This window comes from Trichomycterus rosablanca, chromosome 1 (assembly GCF_030014385.1).
Source record: "Trichomycterus rosablanca isolate fTriRos1 chromosome 1, fTriRos1.hap1, whole genome shotgun sequence".
NCBI lineage: Eukaryota > Metazoa > Chordata > Actinopteri > Siluriformes > Trichomycteridae > Trichomycterus > Trichomycterus rosablanca.
The window spans coordinates 53,081,393-53,107,689 of record NC_085988.1 but is presented as its reverse complement, the minus strand read 5'-3'; the positions used below and the strand labels follow the sequence as shown (position 1 = coordinate 53,107,689).

At 40.2% G+C, this 26,297-nt stretch overlaps 1 protein-coding gene across 2 annotated transcripts in view; it reads left to right on the top strand.

Annotated features, from left to right (window-relative positions):
- The window catches only part of cacna1c (calcium channel, voltage-dependent, L type, alpha 1C subunit), a 243,825-nt gene that overhangs the window by 36,772 nt on the left and 180,756 nt on the right, over positions 1-26,297 (top strand). For both annotated transcript variants that reach the window (XM_062994612.1, XM_062994606.1), the window contains exons 2-3: positions 15,554-15,905; positions 17,377-17,482. In XM_062994612.1, the coding sequence (XP_062850682.1) occupies positions 15,554-15,905; positions 17,377-17,482 (458 nt within the window). The remainder of the gene's footprint in view (positions 1-15,553; positions 15,906-17,376; positions 17,483-26,297) is intronic.

Sequence of the window (26,297 nt, the reverse complement as noted above, 5' to 3'; positions counted from 1 at the left end):
ACTCTCCCTGGACCACTACAGAGTAGGTATTATTTGAGTGGTGGATCATTCTCAGCACTGCAGTGTGTGTTGTGCTGGTATAGATAGATAGATAGATAGATAGATAGACAGACAGACAGACAGACAGACTTCATTAATCCCAGATGGATAGTCAGTTATTACAGCAGCTCCAGGTACATTAAAGCAAAAAGTATTAAAGTACAAAGAATTAAAGTACACAAGTAATGTTGTACACACTATGTAATTGAATAAATAGAATAAAATAAAGTAAAAAAAACGTAGTGTCATATAAAAAACTTAACAGATATGTATTATGGTCTTTATGAACAGAGTGCTAGAACATGCTCCATGAGCCTGTCCAGATAGTACTTTAGTGTTCAATGATGTCCCGAACCAGTGAAGAATTATACAGCGTAATCGCTGCTGGTGTAAACGATCTTCTGTACCGTTCCTTGTTACAGCGGAGCTGGATGAGTCTGTTGCTGAAAGTGCTCCGCTGTCCGACTAACAGCTCATGTAGGGGGTGTGATGGGTTGTCCAATATGGTTTTGAGTTTATTCAGTGACCTCCTTCCAACCACGAACTCGAAACTGTCCAGTGAGCAGCCCAACACTGAGCCAGCCTTCCTGATCAGTTAATTGAGTTTCTTTACATCCCCTGCTCTGAGGCTGCTTCCCCAACACACTGCTGCAAAGAACACAGCCCCTGCAACAACAGTCTGGTAAAACATAGCCAACATTTTGTTGCACACATTAAAAGACCTGAGCTTCCTCAGAAAGTAGAGTCTGCTCATCCCCTTCCTGTACACAGCCTCCGTGTTAGCCCTCCAGTCCAGTCTGTTGTCAAGTACTTAAAAGTGTCCACCAGTTCCACATTTTGACCCATGATGGTAACAGGCCCACTTGTGGTCCTATTCCTCCCGAAGTCCACAGACATCTCCTTGGTTTTGGACACATTTAGGAGCAGATGGTTCCTCCCGCACCACTCCACAAAGCTGCTCACTAGGTCTCTGACCCATCCTCCTGTCCAGCCCTGATACACCCAACCACTGGAAGTCGGTGGTGTACAGGGTGAAAAGGAAGGGGGAAAGCACAGTTCCTTGTGGTGCTCCAATGTTGCTGATCAGGCGCTCTGACTGGTAGGTTCCCAGCTGTACAAACTGGGGTCTTTTAGTCAAGTAGTCCAATACCCAGGTGATCATGGTTTTGTCCACTTGCATGTTTTCCATCTTTTCCCCCAGTATGCAAGGTTGAATGGTGTTGAAAGCGCTTGAGAAGTCGAAGAAAGTAATTCTTACTGTGGTGTTGCTCTGGTCCAAGTGGAAGTGAGCCCTCTGCAGAAGGTAAATCATAGCATCATCCATGCTTACCTGCTGTTGGTAAGCAAACTTCAGGGTGTCCAGGAAAGGGCTGACCTGAGACCTCAGGTATGACAGCACTAGTCTTTCTAGGACCTTCATTACGTGGGATGTCAGGGCCACAGGTCTGTAGTCGTTCAGAGATGAGGAACAGGACTTCTTTGGAACAGGGACCAGACAGGATGTTTTCCAAATCACTGGTACCTGCTTTTGCTTGAGACTCAGGTTGAATAGATGCTGAAGAATCCCACAAAGCTGGGTGGCACAGACCTTCAGTACTCTCGTGCTGATTCCATCCGGTCCTGCGGCTTTGCCCACTTTAAGTCTCTTTAGCTGTCTCATCACTTGGCTTGTTGTCACTTCTAGTGGAGAGTATGGGCCATCAGTCAAAGGGTCGTCTGACTGTGGGTCCTCTGACAATGGATCATCAGACTGTGGGTCTCCTGACAATAGGTCGTCAGAGATTGACTGTGGGTCCTCTGACGATGGGTCATCAGACTGTATGAGTGGATAAGACACAGCAACGCTGATGGAGTTTTTAAACACCTCACTGTCACCGCTGGACTGAGAATAGTCCACCAACCAAAAATATATTCAGCCAACAGCGCCCTGTTGGCAGCATCCTGTGACCACTGATGAAGGTCTAGAAGATGACCAACTCAAACAGCAGCAACAGATCAGTGATTGTCTCTGACTTTACATCTACAAGGTGGACCAACTAGATAGAGTGGGCAGTGAGTGGACACGGTATTAAAAAAAACTCCAGTAGCACTGCTGTGTCTGATCCACCTATACCAGCACAACACACACTAACACACCACCACCATGTCAGTGTCACTGCAGGGCTGAGAATGATCCACCACCAAATAATACCTGCTCTGTGGTGGTCCTGTAGGTTTCCTAACCATTAAAGAACATTTACATTTTCAGCATTTAGCAGACGCTTTTATCCAAAGCGACTTACACAATGAGCTGAACACGATGAGCAATTGAGGGTTAAGGGCCTTGCACAGGGACCCAACAGTGGCAACTTGGTGGTGGCGGGGCTTGAACCGGCAACCCTCTGTTTGATAGCTCAGTGGTTAAGGTACTGGACTAGTACTGCCCTACAGGGTGAAAACAGGCTAAAAAGACATGTAGAGAAATCGATGGACTACAGTCAGTAATTGTAGAACTACAAAGTGCTTCTATATGGTAAGTGGAGCTGATAAAATGGACAGTGAGTGTAGAAACAAGGAGGTGGTTTTAATGTTATGGCTGATCATATATAAATTTCTTTTCACTTCTGAGCACCGCTTTTTTGCTTTAATTTACTGAGCATTTTGCTTGTTACCACTTAGCTCACCACAGACTTTTGTCTGTTTTGCAGTTGTCACTCATCAAGTTCTGTTCCACTGGTCTAGTAATGTTAAGCAGGTTAACACAGATTCCCAAAATCCCTTGCTGTGCACTCACTGTATATTTTGATTACATGTATTCTGATTACATTGTCTTTTAGTTACTTTAATATTTTACATAACAAAAATATTGTAATATAATAACGACCTGGCGAGTGCAGGCAATGGGGGGGGGGGGGGGGGGCAGTGCGGGGGGGGGGTTGAGTTCATGTCGTGGAGGGCCCCCCCCTGAACAGTTAAATCACATACTGGATCTCATTTAACAAAAGATTAAAGCTAAAAATCTTTACTGATGTAACTTCTCTGATTTGCTGATAACAAAATGATGTAACAACAAAACATCATGGGAAACCAGAATTATCAACCCATAAATCTGGAATCACACCAAAAATCTACAACCCCAATTCCAAAAAAGCTGGGACGCTGTTTAAAATGTAAATAAATGTAAATAAAAACAGAGGAACAAAATGTTACTCAACATAACATTGTGAAGACTTTGGATATCCTACAATCTACAGTACATGATATCATCAAAAGATTCAAAGAATCTGGAGAAATCTCTGCGCGCAAGGGACAAACCCAATGGTCAATATTGGATGCTTGTGATCTTCAGGCTGCATTGCATCAAAAACTGGCCTAATTCTGTACTGGAAATCACTGCATGGGCTCAGGAACACTTCTAGAAATCTGTGAACACAGTTAAGCAATCCACAAATACAAGTTAAAGCTGTGTCATGCAAAAAATAAGCCATTTGTCAACACGATTCAGAAACGCTGCCGTTTTGTCTGGACCAAAGCTCATTTAAAATGGACTGAGAGAAAATGGAAAACTGTTCTGTGGTCAGAGGAATGAAAAATTTAAATTGAAAAGATGTTTACAGACTGTTGTTAAAAGAAGAGCCCCCCATGTGCCTGTATGTGCATGTGCCAAGCCACATGAGTCAGAGTCAGAGAGGTTTTATTGTCATTTCAGCTACATACAAGTACATATTGAAACGAAACAGCGTTCCTCTAGGATCACGGTGTAACACGGTACAAAAAGTGCAAGACAAAACAGTGTAAATACAAAACAGTGTAAGTACAACAATAAATAAATAAAAATCCTATAATAAATAACTACAAAAGATATTCCTAAGTATCCCTAATCTAAACAAGTAATTAGAAGACAGGACTAAAGACAAGTGTTAGTACATGATGGTGAATAGATGGTACAATGGTTCATGAGGTAGTGACATGTTGTACATTAGCAGCGTAAAATTGGCAATGGAGCCTAAAAAGTAAATAAGGTGCAAAAATACAAAAGGACTTTTCAATATTTGAATAAACAGGTAAAAACAGTCTAACATTGTCAATATAGTTCAGTGTGTGGCAGCAGAAAAATTTCCGGAGGAAATTGTTACAGTACTGAGTTGAGGAGTCTGATTGCTTGTGGGATAAAACTGTTACACAGTCTGGTTGTGTTAGTCTGCTAACGGATGCTGCGGTATCGTCTCCCAGACGGGAGCAGAGTAAAAAGTCCATGTGATGGATGGGTTAGATTCTCTTCCAGATGAACACCGAGAAATTTGGTGCTCTTGACGATCTCAACAGATGAGCCGTCGATGTGCAGTGGGGAGTGGTCCCTTAGTGTCTTTCTAAAGTCAATGACCATCTCTTTGGTTTTATCCACATTCAGAGACAGGTTGTTGACTTGGCACCAGTCCGTTAGATGTTGTATCTCCTCTCTGTACGCTGACTCATCGTTGTTGCTGATGAGTCCCACCACAGTTGTGTCGTCTGCAAACTTAACGATGGAATTCGAGCTGTGCATTGCTGTACAGTCGTGCGTAAGCAGAGTAAACAGCAGTGGACTGATCACACAGCCTTGGGGAGCGCCGGTGCTCAGTGTGGTGGTGCTGGAGGTGTTCTTGAGGAAAAGCTGAGGTGACATTGTCCTGCACCAGGAGGAACCCAGGGTCCACTTCACCAGCGTAATGTCTGACAATAGCTCTCGGGATTTCTTCCCAGTATCTAACATAAGTCAGGGTGTCGTTGATCATCACATGGAGGATTGTCTATCACTGACCCACCACCAAACCATCATAACATTCATGGTGACTACCTGTGCAAACTAAATGGGTACTGTTTGATGCTGCCAGTGCTGTACACCATCATAATGTACACATTATTACACTGGTGTTTTGGTGATATTATCCGAATTAATGGCATCATACAACCCCAAATCTGAAAAGTTGGGACAGCATGGAAAAAGCAAATAATAAAAAAAACACAGTTTCTTACATTTACTTTGACTTTTATTTTGTTGCAGACAGTATGAACCTGAGATATTCCATGTTTTGTCTGCTCAACTTAATTTAATTTATTAATAAACACCCATTCCTGCATTTTAGGTCTGCAACACATTCCAAAAAAAGTTGGTACGGTAAAGCATTTACCACTTTGTAATGTTCCCATTCCTTTTCACCACACTTAAAAGATGTTTTGGCACCAAGGATACCAAGTGATTTAGTGTTTCAGCTTTTATTTTGTCTCATTATTCCTACGTCTGAAGATGTGCAACAGTATGGGCTCATAGTTGTCACATTTTTCATTTTAAAATTCTCATTTGGGGAAAGGTCAGGACTGCAGGCAGGCCAGTCCAGTCCAGTACCCGTACCCTCTTCTTCCGCAGCCATGCCTTTGTAATGTGTGCAGCATGTGGTTTTTCATTGTCTTGTTGAAAAGTGCATGGACGTCCCTGGAAAAGAAGATGTCTTGAAGGTAGCATATGTTGCTCTAAGATCTCAATGTACTTTTCTGCATTAATGCTGCCATCACAGGAGTTTAAATGACCTTTGCCAAGGGCACTGACACGACCCCATACCATGACAGACTTGTTGCTGATAACATTCTGAATGGTCCTTTTCGTCTTTGGTCCGAAGCACACGGCGTCCATTTTTTCCCAAAAAAGACCTGGAATACTGATTCATCTGACCACAATACACGTTTCCACTGTGTGATTGTCCATCCTAGATGCCTCCGAGCCCCGAGAGGTCGACGCCGCTTCTGGACATTGTTAACATAAAGCTTCTTTTTTGCACACTAAAGTTTTAGTCATTTGTGTCATTTGTGTCATTTGTGTATGTAACTCTGTATTGTGGTGCCTGACAAAGGTTTGCCAAAGTAATCCCTTGCTCATGTGGTTATATCAGCTATTGTTGAGTGGCGGTTCTTGATGCAGTGCTGTCTGAGGGATTGAAGATAACGGGCGTTAAGTTAAGCTGGCACCCTTGGCCTTTACGCACTGAAATTCCTCCCGATTCCTTGAATCGTTTAATGATATTATGCACTGCAGAGGGAGAAATATTCAAATCCCTTCCAATCTTTCTTTGAGCTACCTTGTTTTTAAACATATCAGTTATTTTCTCACATTTGTTGACAAACTGGAGCTCCTCTTGCCATCTTTGCTCATCAAAGACTCAGCCTTTCCTGGGTGCTGCTTTTGTACCAAACCATGATTACAATCACCTGTTGACATCACCTGTTTGGAATCACATCATTATTTAGTTTTTTCACCTCATTACAAGCCCTAATTTGCCCCTGTCCCAACTTTTTTGGAATGTGTTGCAGGCCTGAAATGCAGGAATGAAGGTTTATTAATAAATGAAATGAAGTTGAGTAGATAAAAAATGAAATATCTCAGGATCTTGTCTCAGGATCTCTCATCTTGTCTGCAATCAAATAAAAGTCAAAGTAAATGTAAGGAACACTGCATTTTTATTTTATTTACATTCCAACTTTTTCTGATTTGGGGTTTTAAATACAGACAGGTTTTAATTAATTATGCCATCTCTTTCTAAAAAGAAAATATGGATTGCCATATAGTGTGTAAATGTGTGTGTTTGTGTGTGTCTGTGTATATTCCATGGTTTTCTCAGCAAGACAATGCCTGGCATCATTCCCTACGGAAGCGTATTGCTGCCACACAGATAAAAAAAAAAAAAGCCATCAGTATGTCGTTATAACGAGAAAAGGATGTCGTTATAACGAGAAAGTATGTCGTTAAAACGAGAAAGTATGTTGTTATAACGAGAAAGGATGTCGGTATAACGAGAAAAGGATGTTGCTGATGGAGAGACAGCTTGCACACATGCAAGATGTTGTAGCTTGTGTAACCTTGCAGCTTGGCGTGCCGATCAAGATTCTCCTTTAGGAACAGCAACAATGTCTAAACTTACTTTAATATTCAACATTTGTCTGACATTCGGCATTCCGATCTAAATAAGTGGTTGAAAAAACACCTAAGACATTCTTATTTTATGATTTCTTACACGAATGAAAATAGTCAACATGCTACAAAAACTATTTTATGTTAATTTTAAGATTACGTCTATTTATCTAAAGAAAGGTTATAATGAAACCGTTTATCAAGCTCCCACTTCATCTAATGAGTAGGAGACCATTTACTCTGCACTTATCCAGACAAATAAATCCATTTAAATCTTGTATGATTTGTATTTTTGGAAATATAATTTGTATATTTGAAATATAAATTTATTACAGATTTATTTATCTTTATTTAAATGTAATGTAAAATAAATACTATGTTATTTAAAAAAAATAAGGTTTGTGTAGTAGGTGAGAAACATTGATGGGTTTGTGTAAAAAATGTTTGACATTAATTCATCAAATCATACAAGATTTAAATGTATTTAATTGTCTGGATAAGTGCAGAGTAAATGATTCCTACGTTTATCAGTTAGTTTTATGACGGTCCCTAACTCATTAGATAAAGTTGCAGCTTGATAAACGGTTTCATTATAACCTTTCTTTAGATAAATAGACGTAATCTTAAAATTAACAAAATTGTTTTTGTAGTATGTTGACTATTTTTATTCGTGTAAGAAATCATAAAATAAGAAGGTCTTATGTGTTTTTTCAACCACTTATTTAGATCGGAATGCCGAATGTTAGACAAATGTTGAATATTAAAGTAAGTTTAGACATTGTTGCACTGTTCCTAAAGGAGAATCTTGATCGGCACGCCAAGCTGCAAGGTTACACAAGTTACAGCATCTTGCATGTGTGCAAGCTGTCTCTCCATCAGCAGATATGCTTCCGTCAGCTATGCAGCATTTGAGGTAATGAACTTTTCTCGTTATAACGACATCCTTTCTTGTTATAACGACATCCTTTTTTGTCATAACGACATACTTCCTCGTTTTAACGACATCCTTTCTCGCTATAACGACATACTTTCTCGTTTTAATGACATCATTTCTCGTTATAACGACATACTTTCTTGTTTTAACAACATCCTTTTCTCGTTATAACGACATACTTTCTCGTTTTAACGCCATCCTTTTCTCGTTATAATGACATACTTTCTCGTTTTAACGACATCCTTTCTTGTTATAACGACATACTTTCTCGTTTTAACGACACCCTTTTCTTGTTATAACGACATACTGACGGCTTTTTTTTATCTGTGTGGCAGCAATAGGCTTCCGTAATTCTCATCATTAATTAAATGCATCTAATATTTTAAGATCTGCTATAGTATTGTCAATTAAAAAAACATTTAACATGAGAGAGACAGAGAGTAAGATTTGGAGTAGAAGTGACAGGTCAACCCACATCTTTCTTTTCCTGGACACCAAATCTCTAGAATAGCTCTGCTGTTCTAATTAACTTAATTAATTTCACATATAGCAATTAATTATTTTACAATTCCTAAGAAAGTTGCATGGCACATTAGAAAAGAGAGAGAATGTAGAATGTAGAGAGAATGAGGACAGTAGGAATATGGTACACTACTTACCCACAATGGGACGTGACCATTGAACCCAATTACTTTATCTGCCTAAGAAACAATGAACATTAATAACCTTATTTCATTAATTTTCATTTTCTTATTAAAACATGCCATTTATTTCTCAAATGACATATGATCATATGATATAAAACAATACAAAAACTATTAATCCCTTTGTTTAGTATCTTCTAACCCCATATTCACAATCACATATTTAACACAATCACAAATTTAACACAAACACAAGTACAGAAAATGTTATTCAAATTTCACTGCTGTAATTTTAAACCAGTTACAGATTAGATCAAATAGGAAGCAGGCAATTGTTTAGTTTAATTAAGCAATTTTAGTTTAAGCAGAAGAACAATGCGTGTTTTAGCGCCATCTATAGATACACATGCACCAAGCTTACTTGAGAATTACATACAAGGCTATCAATTTCAGGCTAATTGATTAAAGCATTTATGAGTTACATCTGATTTAATAAACCAAGCCCTGTCCCTGAGTTTGATTGCATTATGGCTGCTGTTGATAGTAATGACATTCAGGTGGCAAATTTGTTTGCCCTAAAGCATAAAATCTAAAAATACACTATATTGCCAAAAGTGTTCGCTCATCTGCCTTCACACGCATATGAACTTAAGTGACATTCCGTTCTTAATCCATAGGGTTTAATATGATGTCGGCCCACCCTTTGCAGCTATAAAAGCTTAAACTCTTCTGGGAAGGCTTTCCACAAGGTTTAGGAGTGTGTTTATGGGAATCTTTGACCATTCTTCCTGAAGCGCATTTGTGAGGTCAGACACTGATGTTGGACGAGAAGGCCTGGCTCGCAGTCTCCGCTCTAATTCATCCCAAAGGTGTTCTATCGGGTTGAGGTCAGGACTCTGTGCAGGCCAGTTAAGTTCTTCCACACCAAACTCGCTCATCCATGTCTTTATGGACCTTGCTTTGTGCACTGGTGCGCAGTCATGTTGGAACAGGAAGGGGCCATCCCCAAATTGTGCCCACAAAGTTGGGAGCATGATATTGCGAAAATCTTTTGGTATGCTGAAGCATTAAGAGTTCCTTTCACTGGAACTAAGGGACCGAGCCCAATTCCTGAAAAACAACCCCATACCATAATCCCCCCTCCACCAAACTTTACACTTGGCACAATGCAGTCAGACAAGTACCGTTCTCCTGGCAACCGCCAAACCCAGACTCGTCCATAGGATTGCCAGGTGGAGAAGCGTGATGAGCGGCACTAGTGTATGTCTATGGTCTTCCAGGTTTACAAGATATTTTTCAACACATATAATGTTTCTTTATTGCCCACTCAAGTGGGGTTATCTTCATATGTGGGGCATAGTACTACATTTGGTGTTTCTAATAATTGGAGAGGTCTTCTCTGATGCCTCTTATATGTCAGCAGAATATTTGAATATTATTAAAGTTGGTTTTAATAATTAAAATAACAGAAACAAGACAACAACAGCACATCAGCAGCCACTTGGAGACCAGGAGAGTGCTATAATGGTTGCTTGAAAACCTCCAAGTGGCCTAAGACAGGCATTTCAGAAGATCTTCTATCTCGGTCTGGAAGAGCCCACTGGGGCCGATTGTACCACCAAGTTTATTAACTAACGTTTGATGTCAATGAAACCATTGATGATCTTAGATAACGTGGTAAGAGTCCATAAGAAGCTTTTTGTTGGATCAGGGGACCCATTTCATGTCAATTCAAAACACTTTTCCGTCGATCTGTTTCCATGGAAGGCAAACTGGTTACTGTCCAGATTAGTGGGGATGTTGGCTCTGATGTGTTAGGAGAAGTTGTAGCCTAGCTGTTAATGTACTGGACTAGGCGTCTGCTAAATGCTGAAAATGTAAATGTAGGAGAAACCTTTCAAAGCACTTCATAATGATTGTTGTCATTGCAACTGGGCAATAGTCATTGAGACACCTGGCAGCTTGCTTTTTAGGCAGAGGAACAGTAGTAGTGAATTTAAAGGAACTAACACCTTCTGGAGAGACAGGTTGTTGGTGAATACCCCTGCTAGGTGGTCAGCACTTCAGTGTGCGGCCTAATATCTTGTCATGTTCTGCTGCTTTGGTGATGTAATTTTTTTTCTCAGAGTGGATCTCACTTGATGGCGCTGTAAGGTGAGTGCAGGCACCTTCCTGGATGGTAGTGGTGGTGGTTGAGTTCTCACTCTGCTGTTGTGGTTGTCAACGCATGCAACAAACTGGTTTAGGGCGGCAGGAAGTGTGACGTCATGGCTGGTCAGTGGGGTGCTGCTCTTGTACTCTGTTATAGTTTTAATACCTCTTCACATGCTGCGGGGGTTGTGTTCAGTGGCCCTCAATGCGCTGCTGGCATCTGCGCTTGGCTTCGTTAATGCCTTTTGTCAGTTTTCTCCGGCCATTGCTGTAAGCCAGCCTGTCCCATGACCTATAGGCAGCATAATGTGCCTTGAGCAATGACTGCACATTTCTGTCAATCCATGACTTTTGATTTGGAAACACCCTGATAGTTTTGGTGGTTAACACAGCATCAGTGCAGAAAGCTATGTATGCCAAAACAGATATGTATTCCTCCAAGTTTGTACTCTTGACCAAATAAAAAAAAAAAAGGTCATGCTGCAATAAAGTGGATTTTTCACTTCAGACATGAACAATTGGACAGCTGGGTGGACTTTTAGTTTTTTGTGCCACCATTTGAGCTTTAATTCCCAAAGAACCTCTAAACAAACTGATTATGTTCTTTCTGATACTCATTGATACCCATAGTTGGGTTTGATTGTGGTTCATAGTAGTGCTCTTGCTTCTTGCTTCTTGTTTTTCTGACAGTCTTGGTTCATGAACTGATTTGTTTGATACTCCTTTGTTTTTTGGCGTTAACAGCTTATGTACTTATTATCTAGTAAACGTTGTAGAGCGCTTATTCTCAACTCCTTACAACCCTGTAACGAAATCTAGAAGGAATGGGTAGGGTAGGGTAGAAGGAATTTTCCTTTTTGCATGTTTTTTTATTACACTTTGTGTGATATTATCTTTGGCTGCCTTAGTTCTAAATTTGTGCACTAACTGCACTTGGGGCCAGAATCAGCTTAGTGGTGAGTCCCTTTACACTGTTATAACTGCAAAGTTTGTCAAATCCTTGCAAAACTAATTTGTTTGAGATGCAACAACTTTTTAACGCTTTTTGGTAGGTTTTGGAACAGTAATAAATAATCAAATGCAAAATGTCTTTTGACATTAATTGAACAATAGTTTCTTATCCAAAAGTTATTAAATGCTACATTTCACAGTACACATTTATGAAGCTACCAATGTAAGTGGCATAGGGGTGATTCTTTTAAGGTATTCCTCCCCACATCCTAGCCTTAGTCCCACCACAACTTATAATAAACAACAATAATAAAGCATTTGTATCACCCAGCTGGTTCTAGAGTTATAACATAAATTCCCAAAATTGGTAGAGTTTATACAAATAACATTTTTATATATAATTGACTAGACACTGTTTGCCATCTAGTATAGTTCCAATTAAACAAACAGGGGCCTTAATCATCTTAATAGTCAAGATTATCAGGCATGTTAACACTAGTAAAAACAGTTAGATTTGCTACTTATAGAGGTCTTCAACAAAAAGCAAACATATAAAATACATGAATCACCTGTTATTTTGGTTATCCATATGGTCAAGTGAAACAGTTGTTAATGAAAAATACCTCATGTTTGAGTGGGATCATCTGCTTAAAATCTGCTAACTGATGCCGGTTTGCTAATTATCTGCTAATTGATGGAAGTTATTTACACTATTTAATACATTATTTAAAAAATATATTTTATTTTAAAAACAAGGGTCATGATTTCATGTATTACAGTGGGGCCAAAAAGTATTTAGTCAGCCACTGATTGTGCAAGTTCTCCTACTTAGAAAGATGAACTGAAACATTCAAAATGTTTTGACTGTCACACAACTCAGAGGTATCAAAAGTTCAGTTAAAGAATGTGACTTAGCATTAATTAACGGTTGGTTACAATACCTGGCAAGCTTCTTTCTCTCCTTCTCTTCCTCCTCTTCCTTTTGAGCAGATGTCAGGCTTTCTGCATCTGCAAGGTTGTCCACAGCAATGGCCAAAAAGACATTGAGGAGAATATCTTAAGGAGTTAAGGATTATAATATTAAATATGTTTTTAAAAAAAGCTTTACCAAGACCTGAACAGTGATCTAGCCCATGCATTAGTATAAATAAAATGAGAATAACAAAACAGATCAAATAATAGAACTTAAGGATACTAACTGACGTAGAAAGAGAAAAAGTCTTTGCAAATATTACAGCTGTATATGCATATACAGTGGGGCCAAAAGGTATTTAGTCAGCCACTGATTGTGCAAGTTCTCCTACTTAGAAAGATGAGAGAGGTCTGTCATTTTCATCATAGGTACACTTCAACTATGAGAGACAAAATGAGAAAAAAAAATCCAGGAAATCACATTGTAGGATTTTTAAAGAATTTATTTGTAAATTATGGTGGAAAATAGGTATTTGGTCAATAACAAAAGTTTAACTCAATACTTTGTAACATAACCTTTGTTGGCAATGACAGAGGTCAAACGTTTCCTGTAAGTCTTCACCAGGTTTGCACACACTGTAGCTGGTATTTTGGCCCATTCCTCCATGCAGATCTCCTCTAGAGCAGTGATGTTTTGGGGCTGTCACTGGGCAACATGGACTTTCAACTCCCTCCACAAATTTTCTATGGGGTTGAGGTCTGGAGACTGGCTAGGCCACTCCAGGACCTTGAAATGCTTTTTACGGAGCCACTCCTTCGTTGCCCGAGCGGTGTGTTTGGGATCATTGTCATGCTGGAAGACCCAGCCACCTTCCATCTTCAATGCTCTCACTGATGGAAGGAGGTTTTGGCTTAAAATCTCACGATACATGGCCCCGTTAATTCTTCCCTTAACACGGATCAGTCGTCCTGTCCCCTTTGCAGAAAAACAGCCCCAAAGCATGATGATTCCACCCCCATGCTTCACAGTAGGTATGGTGTTCTTGGGATGCAACTCAGCATTCTTCTTCCTCCAAACACGACGAGTTGAGTTTTTACCAAAAAGTTCCATTTTGGTTTCATCTGACCACATGATATTCTCCCAATCCTCTTCTGGATCATCCATATGCTCTCTGGCAAACTTCAGACGGGCCTGGACATGTACTGGCTTAAGCAGGGGGACACGCCTGGCACTGCAGGATTTGAGTCCCTCTCGGCGTAGTGTGTTACTGATGGTAGCCTTTGTTACTTTGGTCCCAGCTCTCTGCAGGTCATTCATCAGGTCCCTCCGTGTAGTTCTGGGATTTTTGCTCACCGTTCTCATGATCATTTTGACCCCACGGGATGAGATCTTGCGTGGGGCCCCAGATCGAGGGAGATTTTCAATGGTCTTGTATGTCTTTCATTTTCTTACAATTGCTCCCACAGTTGATTTATTCACACCAACCTGCTTGCCTATTGTAGATTCACTCTTCCCAGCCTGGTGCAGGTCTACAATTTTCTTCCTGGTGTCCTTTGACAGCTCTTTGGTTTTGGCCATGGTTGAGTTTGGAGTCTGACTGTTTGAGGCTGTGGACAGGTGTCTTTTATTCAGATAATGAGGTCAAACAGGTGCCATTAATACAGGTAACGAGTGGAGGACAGAAGAGCTTCTTAAAGAAGAAGTTACAGGTCTGTGAGAGCCAGAAATCTTGCTTGTTTGTGGGTGACCAAATACTTATTTTCCACCATAATTTACGAATAAATTCTTTAAAAATCCTACAATGTGATTTCCTGGATTTTTTTTTTCTCATTTTGTCTCTCATAGTTGAAGTATACCTATAATGAAAATTACAGACCTCTCTCATCTTTCTAAGTAGGAGAACTTGCACAATCAGTGGCTGACTAAATACTTTTAGGCCCCACTGTATGTGCTGCTGATTGGCCACAGATTAAATACAGATACATAAAAAATGAGTAAATCTGGACTGAAATACTACTGTGACTTTAGGCTCTACAAATTTTTTTTCAGATATACTCCCAAATACTGTGTAAAGCCTTTCCACAAGAGTAAATGTTGTTAAAGCCACAAAAGTTGGGGGCAGTGGAATGGGAAGTTTGAAATGCTCATGATCAGGTGTCCACATACTTTTGGCTATATTTTTTATCTTACAAAATTGTGCATACTGTACTCACTTACCAATCCTCTGTTATTTGATATATTAAAGCATTTTACAGCAAAAATAGACAAAAGTAAAAGGAAAGTGAAAAGCATTGCACTTCTGTAATCTGGGCTATTTGTCTGTGTTGAGACATGAGATTGTGCAACAATTATTTAATCTTTTTACAGCAAGTATTAAAAGTTAGTGCATTGTTTCACATGACAATGTATGGGGCATAGCACTAAAACTGTAGCACAGCAGAAACTGTACTAGTAAAAAGGCTGTGCTAGTAAAAAGTGTAAGCCTTAATGAAGTCAAATTGTAAGCCATTCAGAGACTGGGAGCATGGGAGCCAGCAGGGGTGTTATATCTGTCTTTTCTATAATGCAATTTTAGTTTGTATGTCTGTGATCATAAGCATAACAGTGCTACATGGAGTAAAACAATTTTTCTAAGCTTTTGTAAATGTTTGTAAATTGCTTTTTTCGTTTTTTTTTAATTTATTTTTTATGAGATATATTTGTTGCCAAATGTGATCTTTGCTCTGCATTATTATTAATGCATTTCCTACTTCCATGGGATGTAATAAAGTAACTGGACAATGTTTTAAGAAAATTAGTGTATTTGGAATTTCTGAAGAGCCTAATTAATACTTTGCATAAAAGCTAATGTCTGCTGTTTGGAATCACATGTTTGTGTGTGTGTGTGTGTGTGTGTGTGAGAGAGAGAGAGAGAGAGAGAGAGAGAACTGACATACAGGGACCAAGACCAATTTTTTTTTAATGGAATGTGACATTTTTGTGCTTTCTTTACTCAACAGGTTCCAACTACTCCAGTCCATGTCTGGGTAGTGTGAATAAACAGGAGCATGGCGTTATTGTTGGGGGCAGCAGCAGAGGTGGTGTGATTGGCTTGGCACCTGAGCACATCACAACCCCGGTTACTGCCCTTAGCTGGCAGGCAGCCATCAACGCAGCACGCCAGGCTAAACTGATGGGCAGTACAGCAGCAACACCCATCTCCACTACCACTTCTACGCAGCGTAAACGTCAGCCCTATAGCAAACCTAAGAAACCGGCAAGCACAGTAACCACACGCCCCCCACGTGCCCTCCTCTGCCTTACCCTTAAAAATCCAATCCGCCGAGCCTGTATCAACATTGTGGAATGGAAGTATCCTTTATATGTGATTCTAGATGTAATGGGAAGAAAGGTTTAAATTTGGAAGATAAAAAATATGTTCAGTGTTAGGGTTCGCAATGTCATCAATGTTTACATTATATAAAATTCTATTCCTTTCTGAGTTTATTGTTATTTGATATTTGTCATACTGAATTATTTAATCATAAAATAAACTAAACAAGTATTACACAAAGCACACATGAGTAACAATAACATATTTGGTAAAACATGGTTTTACTTACTTAAAGGGCCAAAGTTAGTCAGCATCACAGTTGTAAAAAAATTGATTAAATTTTTTTTTATGTGAACTAGTTTAAACAAGGTCCTAAAGCAGCCCACACCATTAAATGACCACTGCCACACAAATGACTGTTGGTGTAACAGTTTTAATAAAAGAATAGAATCCATGACCGGAAACCAAAACCTTCTGTTAAGCAAGCCATGGACAACAGTGGCAACTCCCTTATTCCAGGTAAGAAAGAAAGTGGAAAGAATTAGAATTAAACAAACCATACATATAAAATGAAATTATTTTTAACAAATGTAAAAAAAACAAGTGAAAAGCATAAAGATTGATTTAATTAGAGTTTATTATTATTCACTTCAGTTTGTGGCAAAGTCTAATAGTAAGTTTGGTGAAAGCAGACAAATTCAGATATATGTAAAAGGATTTACACCAGAACCACTTAAGAATAAAAAACAGAAAATGTAGTTAAAGTGTGATAAACACTTATTAAAAGTAAGATTTTGCAGAGAGTAGCATGAGACTCATAAGACAATGGGGTTTGATGCGTGACTCTCTATGTACTATATGTATTTCCATATAAACCTGACTTGCAGGTAAAAAAAAAAGCATTTGGCTACAAAACACATGTCGGAGGAGGCATGTGTTAGTCATGGCTGTCTTTGGTCAGGAGTCGAGGTCAGCAGTAGTAGAAAAAGCTAAATGCGATAGATTAAATAAATACAACTAGATAGGAAAATTAGGAAAATGTAAATGTATGTTTTTTTTATTTGTTGAGTACAGACATTTCTATTTTGCTATCAATCTGTGTGTCCTTGATCATTATTATTGCTTTAATTAGAGTGAAAGTGATTAATGATGATGGAGATTGTTGAGGTTCATAATCAGAGTGTCATAATTAAATTTCTTGCACTCAGTGTGTGAAATGTGTGCATTAAATCCCAATATTAATTTAGGTAAGGTGACAGTTTTTTTTTAAAGTTCCCTTTGATTAATAGTATGGTTTGTCTAATAATAATAAAAAAAAAAACATAAACTGTCATGACAACAGCTTAACTACTAAATTAAATAAATAAATCCTTGAATTTGCAGTAATTATTTTAGTTGTGAACCAACAAAATATAGATTTTTAATGATGTTATTGGCAGCTCACATCATAAATGTGTGTGTTTATTTAATATGCTTGCTGTTATACCCCTTAACATTTCTTTCCTACAGACCCTTTGAAATCATTATTTTAATGACTATTTTTGCAAACTGTGTGGCCTTGGCTGTCTACATCCCTTTTCCTGAGGATGATTCTAATGCCACCAATTCTAACCTGGTGAGACAGATACATTTTTATATTCTTATATGTTTATATATTTATAAAAATATTTATATATGTTTATATATATATATATATATATATATATATATATATATATATATATATATATATATATATATATATATATATATATATACATATATATACAGTATATATATATATATATATAAAGATGTAAATATATACAGTATGTACAGTGGGGCCAAAAAGTATTTAGTCAGCCACTGATTGTGCAAGTTATCCTACTTAGAAAGATGAGAGAGGTCTGTCATTTTCATCATAGGTACACTTCAACTATGAGAGACAAAATGAGAAAAAAAAATCCAGGAAATCACATTGTAGGATTTTTTAAGAATTTATTTGTAAATTATGGTGGAAAATAAGTATTTGGTCAATAACAAAAGTTCAACTCAATACTTTGTAACATAACCTTTGTTGGCAATGACAGAGGTCAAACATTTCCTGTAAGTCTTCACCAGGTTTGCACACACTGTAGCTGGTATTTTGGCCCATTCCTCCATGAAGATCTCCTCTAGAGCAGTGATGTTTTGGGGCTGTCGCTGGGCAACACGGACTTTCAACTCCCACCACAAATTTAGGCCACTCCAGGACCTTGAAATGCTTTTTTATGGAGCCACTCCTTCGTTGCCCGAGCGGTGTGTTTGGGATCATTGTCATGCTGGAAGACCCAGCCACGTTCCATCTTCAATGCTCTCACTGATGGAAAGAGGTTTTGGCTTAAAATCTCACGATACATGGCCCAGTTAATTTTTCCCTTAACACGGATCAGTCGTCCTGTCCCCTTTACAAAAAAACAGCCCCAAAGCATGATGTTTCCACCCCCATGCTTCACAGTAGGTATGGTGTTCTTGGGATGCAACTCAGCATTCTTCTTCCTCCAAACTCAACGAGTTGAGTTTTTACCAAAAAGTTCCATTTTGGTTTCATCTGACCAGATGATATTCTCCCAATCCTCTTCTGGATCATCCATATGCTCTCTGGCAAACTTCAGATGGGCCTGGACATGTACTGGCTTAAGCAGGGGGACACGCCTGGCACTGCAGGATTTGAGTCCCTCTCAGCGTAGTGTGTTACTGATGGTAGCCTTTGTTACTTTGGTCCCAGCTCTCTGCAGGTCATTCATCAGGTCCCTTTGTGTAGTTCTGGGATTTTTGCTCACCGTTCTCATGATCATTTTGACCCCACGGGATGAAATCTATATATATATATATATATATATATATATATATATATATATATATATATATATACAGTGTATCACAAAAGTGAGTACACCCCTCACATTTCTGCAAATATTTTATTATATCTTTTCATGGGACAACACTATAGAAATAAAACTTGGATATAACTTAGAGTAGTCAGTGTACAACTTGTATAGCAGTGTAGATTTACTGTCTTCTGAAAATAACTCAACACACAGCCATTAATGTCTAAATAGCTGGCAACATAAGTGAGTACACCCCACAGTGAACATGTCCAAATTGTGCCTAAAGTGTCAATATTTTGTGTGACCACCATTATTATCACTGCCTTAACCCTCCTGGGCATGGAATTCACCAGAGCTGCACAGGTTGCTACTGGAATCCTCTTCCACTCCTCCATGATGACATCACGGAGCTGGTGGATGTTAGACACCTTGAACTCCTCCACCTTCCACTTGAGGATGCGCCACAGGTGCTCAATTGGGTTTAGTCCATCACCTTTACCTTCAGCTTCCTCAGCAAGGCAGTTGTCATCTTGGAGGTTGTGTTTGGGGTCGTTATCCTGTTGGAAAACTGCCATGAGGCCCAGTTTTCGAGGGGTGGGGATCATGCTCTGTTTCAGAATGTCACAGTACATGTTGGAATTCATGTTTCCCTCAATGAACTGCAGCTCCCCAGTGCCAGCAACACTCATGCAGCCCAAGACCATGATGCTACCACCACCATGCTTGACTGTAGGCAAGATACAGTTGTCTTGGTACTTCTCACCAGGGCGCCGCCACACATGCTGGACACCATCTGAGCCAAACAAGTTTATCTTGGTCTCGTCAGACCACAGGGCATTCCAGTAATCCATGTTCTTGGACTGCTTGTCTTCAGCAAACTGTTTGCGGGCGTTCTAGTGCGTCAGCTTCCTTCTGGGATGACGACCATGCAGACCGAGTTGATGCAGTGTGCGGCGTATGGTCTGAGCACTGACAGGCTGACCTCCCACGTCTTCAACCTCTGCAGCAATGCTGGCAGCACTCATGTGTCTATTTTTTAAAGCCAACCTCTGGATATGACGCCAAACACGTGGACTCAACTTCTTTGGTCGACCCTGGCGAAGCCTGTTCCGAGTGGAACCTGTCCTGGAAAACCGCTGTATGACCTTGGCCACCATGCTGTAGCTCAGTTTCAGGGTGTTAGCAATCTTCTTATAGCCCAGGCCATCTTTGTGGAGAGCAACAATTCTATTTCTCACATCCTCAGAGAGTTTTTTGCCATGAGGTGCCATGTTGAATATCCAGTGGCCAGTATGAGAGAATTGTACCCAAAACACCAAATTGAACAGCCCTGCTCCCCATTTACACCTGGGACCTTGACACATGACACCAGGGAGGGACAACGACACATTTGGGCACAATTTGGACATGTTCACTGTGGGGTGTACTCACTTATGTTGCCAGCTATTTAGACATTAATGGCTGTGTGTTGAGTTATTTTCAAAAGACAGTAAATCTACACTGCTATACAAGCTGTACACTGACTACTCTAAGTTATATCCAAGTTTCAGGTCTATAGTGTTGTCCCATGAAAAGATATAATGAAATATTTGCAGAAATGTGAGGGGTGTACTCACTTTTGTGATACACTGTATATACAGTATTTTTTTTTTTTTCCAGAAAAAATTATAAATAAACATTGATAAAGATAGTAACAGAAAAATGTATTTTTCAACAAGTATGCCTACCTATGCTGTATTTAATCTATTCTTGATACACAGGCGGTTAGCAAGCATGAGAATGTACCAAACTTGATGAAAACCTGCTACTTCTGTTCAGCCATGGTCTAGGATTTGTTTGTTGTGGGCTGCTTAAATAGAACAATTCCTGTGGTGCTAATTAAATATCTATATTGTGGCAGACCAGCCAGTCGCCACAACATAGACATTTAATTTGCACCACAGGAATTGTAGTAAGGGTGTTCCCCTGCATGCGTCATCGGCTGGGGCAGCACGGGATCCCATGATGCTATGTCCATTTACTCAATCAAAGCAAATAAGATCACTTAATTAACAGGGAAAGCTCAGAAAAGTACAAGAAGTTACAAACACACATTACATCAGTGATAAAACCAACAAAAATTTAAAGAAAAAAAATCCCGAAAGCTTCAATCTTAAAACATCCAGCCTCTAATATTCTATTCACTGTAGAAGTGGAAGCATCAGAGGCAGGGGTAACAATGAAATGTCAACCTGGGAAAGATATTCCATTGGGATTTTTTCTCCCACAAGCTTAGTTTTTCTTCCACATACTTATCCCAGCAGGAAGGCTTTTGACTAGAGACCTTAGTCCCTAATGAAACATTAGTGATGGCTTGCATTAAGCAAAATAAGTCCTCATTTTATTGGTTTCTTCCAAATATTAAGACAACCCCTGTTTCATATAATCAAAAACTCATAAAATGTCTTACTTTTTTGGGATCCTTGTTTGGCTAAGCCTGAGTCACCATCACCTCTGGACATTAAAGGGAATCCAGCCTAACTGGTCAGTTAACTGAATTCCAAATGTGACAGTTCCCACATATGGTATCTGTATGGTAGGCTGGGAAGGTTTATGGTCTAGAGCAGGGGTCACCAACACGGTGCCCGCGGGCACCTGGTTGCCTGCAGGGACCACGTGAGTCGCCCGCAGGGCATGTTCTAAAATAGCACTAGTGACTATAGAGCTCTGTCTAAAAATTATGTGTGTTGCTGTTCTTTTTGAATCGATGACACTTGCATAGATGTAGATTTGAAAATGACAATAGTGAATATAACATTTAAAAACTAAAATGTTTGATGTTTATATATGAGCGCTGATCTGGTCTGGGTGCGTAGTTTTATATTGTGCGCATAACGCTGAGACAAGCAAGCGCAGCTACGATGCGGAGCGAGATGCGGGTTTAACCTCGAAAAAATAATAATGAAAAACATACAAGAAAAAGAAAACTTAATATTCTCACAATGATTGGCAGGAACGTGGAGAGACACGTATGTGTCTCTAAAACGTATGTGTCTCTAAAACCTCCCTGTACATCTCAGCCTTTTTTTAAATCGTACATAACTGATAATAAACATGATTTGTTCTAAAATGTTGTAAAGGTAATGATAAGTACAATATAACAGCTCTGACACATCGAGGCATGAACTCCACTAGACCCCTGAAGGTATGCTGTGGTATCTGGCACCAAGATGTTAGCAGCAGATCCTTTAACTCCTGTAAGTTGCGAGGTGGGGCATCCCATCAGGTGAGTCTGATCCGCATCAGACTCTTATCCAGAGTGTCTTACAGAAGTGCTTCCATAGTAGACATTACCTTATTCGAGTTTAAATAGACAACAGTCCAAGAATATAATGCTGAAACCCTGTTAGAACCACTCTCACGCCATTGCTGTCTGTGTTTACGTTCTGCCATGGGCAGACGTGGAGACAGCGTGTGACATCATACACACTACCATCGCGAGGCTTTAAACATCTGGTGATTTCAATCACATTAACCTGGACTTTACATGCCCTGCTTTTTATCAATATGTAGACTGTCCCACTAGGAAGAACAGGACAAGCAACTTTTTCTACACCAATATTAAGGATGCATACACCACCACACCGCTGCTCCAGCATTAACTGCTACTGTTTGCTGAAACATCGCACCCGTATCCTTCCCCCACTAGGATCCTGCTACTTCTACTGTTCCTGTCTGTCCAGCTGTTAACTCCTTACCTTCTCAAATGCACACCCACGCTCACCTCCACTGGGATATGAGCACAGACATCATAGCCACATCTCCACCCTCTAGCACTTCAGACCAAGTAATTAGCACCCCTTCTCACCCATACATCACTGCGGATCAGGTTAAAGCTGAGCTAAGAAGACTTCACACAAGGAAAGCAGCAGGCCCGGCCAAAGTGTGTTCAAAAGTGCTCAAGTCCTGTGCTGCTAGACTGGGTGAACCCTTCCAGTACATTTTCAACCTGAGCCTGCGACTGGGGAGGGTTCCTACACTGTGGAAGACATCATGCCTCATTCCTGTGCCAAAAATTGGGTGTCCCAGTGTGCTAAACTACTCCTACAACTCATCAGACCCCAGGTTAAGCATTCTGTAGAGCCATTACAGTTTGCCTACCAGAAGAAGGTGGGTGTAGAAGATGCCATTCTCTACCGCCTTCACAGGGCTTACTCTCACCTGGACAAGGGGAGCTGCGCTGTGAGAATCATGTTTTTTTATTTCTCCAGTGCCTTCAACACCATTCAGCCCCTCCTACTCAGAGATAAGCAGATCAGGATGCAAGTGGACCCATACCTGGTAACCTGGATTACGGACTACCTAACTGGCAGACCACAGTATGTCAGACTGAGGGACTGTACTTCAGAGACTGTGGTTAGCAACACTGGAGCACCACAAGGAACTGTGCTTTCTCCTTTCCTGTTTACACTATACACATCAGACTTTAATTACAACTCGGAGACTTGTCACATGCAAAAGTTTTGTGATGACACTGTAGTTATGGAGATGGTTACAAGATGGATGGGAGGAGGGATACATGAACCTTGTGGATGACTTTGTAGCTTGATGCCAGCTGAACCATCTGCAGTTAAATACATCCAAAACTAAAGAGATGGTGGTGAACTTTTGTAGATCTGGGCTCCCCTATGCAGCCAGTCTCTATTGAGGGGTCTAATGTGGAGTTGGTAAGGACCTACAAGCAACTTGGTCTGCAGCTGCATGATAAATTGGACTGGTCAGAATGCACAGACAATATATACAGAAAGACACAAAAATGGCTGTATTTCCTGAGAAGGCTGGGGTCCTTCAACATATGTAGGAAACTCCTGCAGATGTTTTATCAATCCGTGGTTGCTAGCACTCTCCTATATGCTGTGGTGTGCTGGGGAAGCAGCAACCCCAAATCAGAAAAAGTTGGGGCAGTATGGAAAATGCAAATAAATTAAAATTCAGTGTTCATTTACTTTGACTTTTCAACTACATTTGGTTATTCAGCTTCATTTGTTAATATACCACTATTTCTGCATTTCATGCCTGCAACACATTCCAAAAAAAAAGTTGGGACGGGGGCAATTTTGGGCTAGTAATGAGGTAAAAAACCTAAATAATGATGTGATTCCAAACAGGAGATGTCAACAGGTGATTGTAATCATGATTTAATCATGGTACAAAAGCAGCATCCAGGAAAGAGTCTTTGATGAGCAAAGATGACCAAAGGATCTCCAGTTTGTCAACAAATGTGTGAGAAAATGGTTGAAATGTTTAAAAACAAGGTACCTCAAAGAGAGATTGGAAGGGATTTGCATATTTCTCCCTCTACATTGCATAATATCATTAAAGGATTCAAGGAATCGGTAGGAATTTCAGTGTGTAAAGGCCAAGGGCGCAAGCTTAAACTTAACGCTCGTGATCTTTGATCCCTCAGACGGCACTGCATCAAGAACTGCCACTCAACAATAGCTGATATAACCACATGAGCAAGGGATTACCTTGGCAAACCTTTGTCAAGCACTACAATACAGAGTTACATGCACAAATGCCACTTAAAACTTCACTGTGCAAAAAAGAAGCCTTATGTTAACCATGTCCAGAAGCACCGTCAACTTCTCTGGGCTCAGAGGCATCTAGGATGGACCATCACACAGTGGAAATGTGTATTGTGGTCAGATGAATCAGCATTCCAGGTCTTTTTTGGAAAAAAATGGACGCCGTTTGATCCAGACCAAAGATGAAAATGATTATCCAGACTGTTATCAGCAACATGTCCAAAAGCCAGAGTCTGTCATGGTTTGGGGCTGTGTCAGTGCCCTTGGTAAAGGCCATTCACACTTCTGGCAAAGGTCATCCAGACAAAACATGAAATATCTCAGGTTTGTACTGTCTGCAATCAAAGAAAAATTCAAAGTAAATGTAAGGAACACTGCATTTTTATTTTATTTGCATTTTCCATACTGTCTCAACTTTTTCTGATTTGGGGTTGTAGTAAAGAGGTGGGTTTTTAATTGTCTTTTGAAGACGGCGAAAGACTCAGATGTTTAGACAGACAAGGGAAGCTTGTTCCACCACTTGGGTGCAAGTACAGAGAAGAGCCTTGATGCTTGTCTTCCTCGAGTTCTGGGTGGAGGATCATGTAGAGTGAGATTAGTGGTTTGGAGGTTGCATGGTACAGAGCGGGGTTGTTGTGCTCCTCAAACCATTCCTGAACCATTTTTGCTTTGTGGCAGGGTGCATTATGCCTGATAGAAAAGTGTCAGTAAACACAGTGCATCGCAGATTGTTGTGTATAGGGCTGCATAGCTGCAGACCAGTCAAGGTGCCCATGCTGACCCCTGTCCACCACCAAAAGCACCAACAATGGGAACATGAGCATCAGAACTGGATGCAATGGAAGAAGGTGGCCTGGATGCAATGGAAGAAGGTGGCCTGGTCTGATAATTTATGTGGATGGCCGGGTGCGTGTACATCACTTACCTGGGGAACACATGGCACCAGGATGCACTATGGGAAGAAGGCAAGTGTGATGCTTTGGGAAATCATGGGTCCTGCCATCCATGTGGATGTTACATTTGTACCACCTACCTAAGCATTGTTGCAGACCATGTACCCCCTTTCATGGAAACGGTATTCCCTGATGGCTGTGGCCTTTTTGAGCAGGATTTTGCTACCACAAAGCAAAAATGGTTCAGGAATGGTGTATGGAGGAGCACAACAATGAGTCTGAGTTGAGTTTGACTTGGCCTCCAAATTCCAGGTCTTTTTTGGAAAAAATGGACGCTGTTTGATCCGGACCAAAGATAAAAATGATCATCCAGACTGTTATCAGCAACATGTCCAAAAACCAGGGTCTGTCATGGTATGGGGCTGTGTCAGTGCCCTTGGCAAAGGTCATTCACACTTCTGTGATGGCAGCATTAATGCAGAAAAGTACTTTGAGATCTTAGAGCAACATATGCTGCCTTCAAGACACCATCTTTTCCAGGGACGTCCATGCATTTTTCAACAAGACAATGCAAAACCATATGCTGCACACATTACAAAGGCATGGCTGCGGAAGACGAGTGTATGGGTACTGGACTGGCCTGCCTGCAGTCCTAACCTGTCCCCAAAAGAGAATATGTGGAGAATTTTTGAAATGAAAAATACGACAACGACGACCCCATACTGTTGCACATCTTAAGACGTGTTTGCAGGAAGAATGGGACAAAATAAAACCTGAAACACTAAATCGCTTGGTATCCTCGGTGCCAAAATGTCTTTTAAGTGTGGTGAAAAGGAAAGGCAACATTACAAAGTAGTAAATGCTTTACTGTCCCAACCGCCAAAAGCACCAACAATGGAAACATGAGCATCAGAACTGGACCACGGAGCAATGGAAGAAGGTGGCCTGGTCTGATAATTCGTGTGGATGGTCGGGTGCGTGTACATCACTTACCTGGGGAACACATGGAACCAGGATGCACTAAGAACCTAAGATATTTCATGTTGTGTCTGCTGAACTTCATTTAATTTATTAATAAACATCCATTCCTGCATTTCAGGCCTGCAGCACATTCCAAAAAA